We start from the raw sequence: 8,167 nt of genomic DNA on the forward strand, positions 1-8,167 counted from the left end.
CTGGGCCGGGGTGGGGCCTTGAGAGAGAGGGCGGGACGCGAGGATAGGCAGAGCCTGGGCTGGGGTGGGGCCCGTGCTGGGAGGCGGTCCGCAGGGCAAGGAGGACCTGGAGAGTGAGGGCGGGTCTTGAAGGAAATGGGAGTACTTGGTTGTCGGAGAGCGGAGCCTGGACGAAGCGGCCAGGGACAAAGTTTTGAGAAGAGGGTCAGGGCGTGGCCTGGATGGTGGAGGCGGAGCCGCGTGACGTTTGGGGTGGAGCTTGCAGACCCGGGCTCTTGTAGCCGCAGAGTTCGGGGCTCGCTCAGAACGAGGCGGATCTTACCCTCCGGGGGCGGGCCGTGGAGAGGCTACAAGTGGAGTTTAAGAGATTCGGCAGTTAGTGCTAAGCTATTCTGGAGTGGGGCCAGGGTGGGCAGACCTAATGACTGGGGAGGGTCTTAGATTGACGGATGCGTTGAGAGTTACGGGGTAGGGGACAGGGCTGAAGAGTAAAGGGAGAGCGCGGTGTTGCTTAGGGGCTGGCTGAACGTGATGGGGGGCATACCGGGCTGAGGCCCGTGAGATGAACGAGAACGGGGTCGAAAGCTGGGTTCTGGGCCACCGAAACGGGAGGAACTGGCCGGGCTGGAGCGGTGCACCCCCGGGGCGGGGTCGTCGCATCCCCGGCGGGGTGCGTGCAGGATGGGGCGGGGTCTGGCGGGCCGTAGAACAGTAGTCTGGGCCGAGCTCCAATCCCTGCGGCCCGGTCTCGGAGGCAGGTGGGACACGGAGCTGGTGGACTTGGCGTCGGGTTAGGGGCTCCGGTGGAGGCAGCGCGTGGAGGAGCAGAGGGAGTTCGGTGGGCTGCTTAGCCGCGGGCGGGCTCGCAGTCGGGCAAGGAGTCCGAGTCAGGCTGGGGCCCAGGCTGGCCCGAGATTTCGAAGGCGGATAAGGGGCCTCAGCCACGACGCCAGACAGTGCGATCGGGGGCTGTAACAGGACGCCCGAAGCCCGGAAACGTCGTGTTGCTTGTTGGGGGCGCGGTGGGTGGGTTGTGACGGTTCGCCCCCCTCGCTTCCCCTGATCTGCCTGCACAGGAGACGCCAACCAACGAGCTGAGCGTCCAGGGCCCCCCCGAGGGGGATACGGACCCGTCAACGCCGCCAGCGCCCCCGACGCCTCCCCACCCCGCCACCCCCGGAGATGGGTTTCCCAGCAACGACAGCGGCTTTGGTGAGGGCGGGGCCTGGGGAGGAGCGGAGCGCGGCTGGAGCCCGGGCAGGTGGAGGGTCTGATCGCGTTCCCTCCTGTGCCCGCTAGGAGGCAGTTTCGAGTGGGCGGAGGATTTCCCCCTCCTCCCCCCGCCAGGGCCCCCCCTGTGCTTCTCCCGCTTCTCCGTCTCGCCTGCGCTGGAGACCCCGGGGCCCCCCGCCAGGGCCCCCGACGCCCGGTCCGCAGGTACGTGCTTCAGGCCGTCTGTCTCTCTGTCACCCTTGATCTCTCCCCCACCTGCTCATCCCTATCTCTGAATTTGGGTCCCTTCATCAGTCCCTCCTGACTCCCCACTCAGCTCTGGACCCAGCTCAGATCGGGTGGCGTCCATCAGACTGTCTGGGGCAGTCGTCTCCTCCCCTCCCTGAGCCTCACTTTTCCCTTCTGGAAGGATTCCCTTGACTCCTGCCCACCTTGTCCCATCTGTGCTCAGACTCCTCCTGGCACGTGACAGATGCTGCTCCTACCTCCATGGTGGTGGTGGGGGGGAGGTGCTGAGCTCCTTGTCAATGGTGACAGGGGAGAGGAAAGGGGAGCTCAGAGCTGGCGGGTTGTCCCAGAGCAGAGAGGATGTGGCTGGTGTCCACAAGAGCACCCAGTGATGCGCCCTCTGGTGTTAACCCTGTGATCCACGGGTGAGTTCCAGTCCCCCCTTTTGAAAATTTTACTTAATGTAGTTTTTGCTGTAGGGCTCATGAACTGTTGAGAGACAGAGAGAGAGGAGAGAGAGAAAGCGAGCAATCACCCCGGGGGGATGGACACGCCGTAATCTCTTCTCCTCCATTCTCGCGGGATTTGGGGCCGTAGGCACGCACACCCAGCGTTGAGTTTCAAGCCTCCTCCACGTGGGATCTGTCGTCCACGTGGGGTTTATACCGTGTGCTCCATACCACTTGCTGGCGCTTTAGTTCCCATTTTACAAAAGAGAAAACAAGACAGCAAGGAGGGAAGCCGAGACTCAAACCTCCACTGGGGACCCCTGAGCCCCCGCACTGCTCTGCCGTGTAGTCTGCATCTGTCCGACTCCTTTCCTGTGGCATTTGGCATACACCTGACTGCTGATCCCCACCAGCACCATGGGAGCGTGTCACATTATAAGGCCACCCTTAGAGTGAGGAGGACATGGACAACCTCAAGGGGCAGGACTGAGGCTGGCTCTGGGCTCTCTGCTGCCCCCTGCTGCTGATCCAGAGAACACCCCTGTGCTTGGGCTTGGGCTGAGGGCCCCAGGGAGGTAGTTTCCCGGAGCAGAACTGAGGAAATGGGGGGTGCAACTGGGCCTTTTCTTTTATTTTTTTAAAAATTATTTTATTTAACTTTTACTTATTTATATATTTTTAATTTTGACCAGAGAGGGACAGAGTGAGAGAGGTGTGGGGAGAATGAGAAAGCAAGCCACCAGGTTCTGGACTTGAACCGTGGTTGGCCATGTAGGAATGTCCAGCACCTTAACCAACACACCACCTGCTGGTCCCAGAGAAGAATTTCACAAAGGGTTCCATTCCTGATCCCCCAGTCTTGCCCGAGCGCCATTCCTAGGCTGTGTGACCTGAGGCAAGTCTCTTCCCTCTCTGTTTCTCTCTGTGCTTTAGGGGATGCTAACAGGATCTAGCGCATAAGATTATAGAGGTTGAGTCAGCAGGTGGACGCAGGTTGAAGCAGCTGGATCCCACATGGCCAACTGCATCACTTGAGTCTTGGTCCTCATGGCTTGAAAAACATGCCAGGCGTACATGCATGCCCAAAATCCAGAGAGGAGAATGGAGGAGCGGGGATCATGGCGTGGCTTTTCCCCTTGGGGGTGATTTCTCTTTCTCTTTCTCTTTCTCTGGCGAGTGCACGTGCCCTTATAGCTCCTTCCCCTCAAAAACAACCTGGAACGGGGAACCAGCAGTTAGCGTAATGGCTATGTCGCTGGACTCCCATGTAGTCGACTGAGGTTTGCGTCCCGGACCCGGTGGCTTAAAAAACTCATGCCGGGCGCGTGTGCATGCGTGCCCAAGATCCCGAGAGGAGAATGGAGGAGAAGGGATTGCGGCGTGACCATCCCCTCTGGGGGGTGATTTCTCGCTTTCTGTCTCTCTGTCTCTGTCTGTCTGGCAAGCGCACACACCCTATAGCGAAAAACCTCTAAAAAAAAAAAAAACCCTGAAACGAAAGGATTATTAGGGGAATTAAGTGGCTGGACCCTCTGGCTCACAGCATGGAGCCCGACTGTGCCGCAGTGACCTCTGCCCGGTGTCACCGACTGAACTAAGTGGATGTTTGTTGCGTCTCCACTGGGTGCGGACACCGTGCTGGGCACAGGCGACTCGGCGCTGCCGGCTCAGCCTGTAGGCACTGACCACACCATCCTAGTGCATGAATCGCCACCAGCTCAGGGCTGCGGAGAACACAGGTGACAAGAGGAAAGGGCTTTGTCTCCCCACAGGTGTCATTTACTAGGCACCTGAAGGTTGGTTGTCATAACCAGGTGAAGGGGAAGAGTTACTGACTGCCAAAGGGGACGGCTTATGCAAGAGGCCGGAGCCAAGAGAGCCGGGCCGTGCAGGGACAGAGGGAGAGCGCTGTGGCTGGGGCTCTGTCCAGTGTGCAGGGCGGAGGGGTGAGGCTGGAGCAGGCAGGCAGACTGCAGGGCTTGGGCCTGGGGGTGCTGGGGAGCCATAGAGGACTGTAAGCAGGGGAGGGCAGGATCAGCATTGGGAGCAGGAAGGCCCCTCTGGAGCCATGATGGGGCCGAATCTGGGGTAAGAATCCAGGGGCAGATGGTAAGGAGCCAGGGCTGGGGACGGAGAGGAGGGGACAGGGCAGAGAGAGCCAGGGCGAGAGGCACTGGGCTGGGGCACTCACTCGGATGCATCCTCAGGCCTCAGCCCCAGTGTCGCCTCCTCCCTGAGGCATCCTCCTGGGGCCCCCAGGACAGGGTGAGTTGGTTTCCAGGGTGTGGGACACTGGCCAAGCGGTGAGTCAGGCCGGCCAGCGAGGGTTACTTCACCTTTAATCACCAGAGGAGGGGGAGGGCCTGATCATGCGAAACCCCAGTCTTGGCACTCAGTAGACACATCGTCCCTGTGTGGTGGCCATCCCCCACGCGGGTGGCATGGAGGCCCAGGGTGGTCTCTCCGTGCCGGCCGGGCTCTGTGCACTTAACCAGCGCTTGCTGGGTGTGAGAGAAGCTTCGTGTTGCAGTCCCCCCTCGGCCTCGGAAAGGAGACAGGGTTGTGCTCCCCGTTTAAAGAGGGGAACTGAGGCTGGAGCAGGGAGCCAGGCAGCAGTTGCCCAGGCCTTCAGGGAAGGGCTGAGAGTGAAGGAGCCTGACACAGGGTCCTCAGTGCCACCGTCAACCGCAGACCTTGGCTTTCTGGGGGAGAGGCTCTTTGCAGGGAAGGCTGGGGGCAGGGACACTGGCGGGTTCCCGAGTCCCCATCCTTCCTGAACTTACCTCCTAGGGGAGCGAGTGGGCAGGAACCCCTTCACCAGGACCAGGCTGGGCCCAGAGATCCCTGGAGACTGGGGTGGGGGTGATTAGAACGGCTGTGGGCGAGGGTGGCTGCTGGATGCAGGGGAGGGGGGCTGGTGGGTGGCGCTGCAGTGGCCTGAGCTACGAGGGAGGAGCCGTCCAGACAGACAGCGGCCACAACCTGCAAGGCCTAGGGTGGGACTGTGCTGGCAGCTGGAGGGAGCCAGGAGCGGTGTGCCTGGAGCAGGGGGGCTGGGGTAGGTGAGGATGGGGAGGACCCTGTGGATCACGCAGGGCTCCTGGCCACAGGAGGACTGCTTTCACCCTGAGCGAGAGTCAGAGCCATGAGTGATTCTGTTTCTCCGTCCTCAGGCCCCGTGGAGAACTGACTCCCCGGAGATCCGACCCCCCGGCACCCCCAGAAGAGGGGTTGAGGGTAGAATCCTCTGTGGACGACGGAGCCACTGCCACCACCGCAGACGCCGCCTCCGGGGAGGGCCCCGAGGCCCTGACCCCCTGGCCCCTCCCTAGAGAGCCACCTTTCTCGGAACTGAACTGAACTCTTTTGGGCCTGGAGCCCTTGGCACAGTGGAGGTCCCTCCTTACCCACTCCCAGCCCAGGCAGTGGCCGCAGGCTTCGGGGACCGGACCCCCATCTCGCGTCTCCCTTTCCCCTTCCTAGCCCGGCCTCTGGAGGGGCCTCTGGTTCGAACCTTCGCGTGGCATTTTCACATTATTTAAAAAAGACAAAAACAACTTTTTGGAGGAACGTGGGGCCTGTGTGTATTTCAGGAGGTGGGGTGGGGCAGGTGCAGGCGGCGGGCTGCCCAGACAGGCCGCCATCCCGCCATCCTCGCGGTTCCATTGGGTAGACGCCCCCTAGTGGCCAGGCCGGCTCCCCTGCCCTCATCTCTGAGCCCCGCTGCAGCTCCTGACGGCTCACGGCCCACCGTGGGAGGCAGCACGTGGTCAGGGTGAGTTTCCAGTGCCCAGAAGCTGTCCCGGGGCCAAGGGCCCAGAAACGACGAGCTGGTGCCCACGCTGGCCTGTGACCACATCCCACACGCCTTCTCAGACCAGCCCTGCCTGTCTCTCAGAGGTCCGGGTCCACCTCCGTGTCCACAGTGGCTGTGCCTCAGTTTACCTGCTTCTCTGCCCACCTCTCTGACATCCTCACCTCTCCATTCATTAAAGCTTATTTATTCCATGAGCAAGAGAGACAGACAGAAAGCTCCCCTGACAGGGTTTTTAATGTTTATTTATTTCATTAATTCTATTTGTTGTTATTATTTTTCATTTGACCAGAGAGAGGCAGAGGGAAAGTGAGAAAGCAAGCGGTCAGGTCCAGGACTCGAACCGTGGTCGGTCTTGTGGGAATCCAACTCCTTTAACCACCACGTCATCTGCCAGACCCTGGTTTTGTGTTTTACATTTTTGCCATATGGCACAGGCACTGGCCGGAGAGACAGAGGGAAAGTGAGAAAGCACCCCTGGGGCGACGGCCACCCTCCCCTCTCCTCCATTCTCCTGGGACACTGGGCACGCACGCGCAGTTGGAGTGATCCTCAAGGTGCCATGTGAGGGTCCAGTGCCCTAATCACCACGCCACCTGCCGGCCCCCACAGGGTCTGGATGCCCTGACCGCCCACCTCAGCCAGCCCAGGGTAACAGGTGCATATGCACGCAGCTGCTCAGGGAGGTCTGATGGGAACCAGGAGCCTTTCCACGTGGGTCAGCCTCTGCTGCATTTCATGCGGCGCCACCAGCCACCACCAGCCTCCTGCTTACACCCACCTGGCTGGGTGCTCCCCGCCTCTCCGCACGGGTCTCTCTCATTTCCCCCCGTCCCCATTTGTTCTCTCTGCCTGTCTCCCTGTCGCCTGTCTCCCGTTCATCTCTCTGCCTCACATTTCTATCTGTTCCCTTCCGTCAGTTTTTCCTGGACTCCATCTGCCTCCACCCCTCCCCCCTCGACAGGGCCTGTCGTTGCATCTCCGACCTCCTGGACCTCCTGGCCTCAGCCTGTCCCTTGGTACCAGACTACGGGAACACGTGGCAGATGGCGGAGTTTGGATGAGGGAAGGGCAGGGTCAGCGCCCAGGAATTAAGGTGATGGGGGTATGAGGGTCACACACAAGGTCTGGGGACAGTGGGGAAAGGAGCGAGAGGATCAGGGTTCTGCCTCTGTGATACATCATTCTGCCAGACCTGGTGGCCCTGGAACAGATCTAGGGACATGCCGTCCCAGGATGGGTGCTGCATGGAACCCGGCCAGGGAGGGTGGTGAGGGCCAGACCCGGGTCTGAGGGAGAGGTGTGTTCCTCCTCCACGGCTTCACAGCGCGTGGTGCAAACCGCAGGAGTGAGTTCTCACTGTCCAGGGCCCTCCTCAGTGTTCCTGCGGTGTAGCCGCATCACCTTCTGCCTTCGCCACCCAGTCTGTCCCCGTCCAAATCTCCCCTTCCTGTGGGGACACTAGCCATCCTGGCGACGGCCTCGTCCGCACTCATTCTATCTGCAGTGACCCTATTTCCAAATGAGAGCATGTTCCGAGGTGCTGCTGGCGGGCGGGAGGGGCGGCCTGGAACGCTGTATAAATCTGCGGGGACAGACTGCATCCTATTAAGTAGGTGGTGGGGAGTTGGGGTCCTGGGCATGGATTGGGGCCAACACTGAAGGACGAGTTAGAGGGGACCGGCCAAAACAGGCCTGGTGTCTGCCGGAGCCCCCCTGCACCCCCCGCCCTGTCTGCGGCATCGTCAGTCACCGCCCCTCCCTGCAGCCACAGCCTCCCCGCTCCCCTCTCTGCCCCCCTCAGCTCACCTCCCAATTACCCAGCTGGCTGGAGCCAGAGAGGCCCCTCCTAGATCTCAATCTTAACCCGTCCCGCTGCAGCCTCCTCCCTGCGGTGGCGTCCAGTCCTGCAGCACAGCTGACCAGGCCCTGCCTGCGCCCCGCTGCTCCCCCAGCACCCCTCAGCTCCACTGCGGTTCCTGCGCACGCCCCGCCGATCCCTGCCCCCGCACGTTCTCCCAGGCCGGCCCCGGCCCCCCGGCCAGCCTCTGCTCCAGCAGGAAGCGCGATACCCAGACACCACGGCGCTTCCACGGAGGTGGGCAGGAGGGGGACACAGTGGTGGGACGTTTGCCTTCACTTCTCAGGACCTTCTCGGGTTCGTGACTCCCCTTCCCTTAGACCCCCGAGAGAAGTGGGAAATACCACCTTCTCACTTGGGGCTCGAAGCGATCTGGACCCCCAAGCTCCACAAGGCTAAGGGACTGAAATGAACCCTACTGCAGGGTCAGGAGAAATTACTGCTCCCAGGAGACCCCAGGCTGGCCGCTTCGTTGGCGGCGGGGCCGGTCATACAGCCGGGCACGGTGGTCGCCGCCCGCCAGAGCAATCAGCAGCAGGCAGGCAGCGCAGAACTCGGCTGGCACGACACAGGGGCGGGGGG

General features: G+C 61.5%; 1 protein-coding gene across 1 annotated transcript in view; it reads left to right on the plus strand.

The window, feature by feature from the left end:
- LMTK3 (lemur tyrosine kinase 3) overlaps positions 1–5,212 on the plus strand; it is a 47,620-nt gene extending 42,408 nt beyond the window's left edge. Inside the window, exons 12-15 of the mRNA XM_014592261.1 lie at positions 192–375; positions 1,077–1,212; positions 1,300–1,437; positions 5,084–5,212. Coding sequence (XP_014447747.1) covers positions 192–375; positions 1,077–1,212; positions 1,300–1,437; positions 5,084–5,100 — 475 coding nt within the window. The 3' untranslated portion in view covers positions 5,101–5,212. The remainder of the gene's footprint in view (positions 1–191; positions 376–1,076; positions 1,213–1,299; positions 1,438–5,083) is intronic.
- The last annotated feature ends 2,955 nt before the right edge of the window (positions 5,213–8,167 follow it).

This window comes from Tupaia chinensis, unplaced genomic scaffold, assembly GCF_000334495.1.
Source record: "Tupaia chinensis unplaced genomic scaffold, TupChi_1.0 Scaffold000673_1, whole genome shotgun sequence".
Lineage (NCBI taxonomy): Eukaryota > Metazoa > Chordata > Mammalia > Scandentia > Tupaiidae > Tupaia > Tupaia belangeri.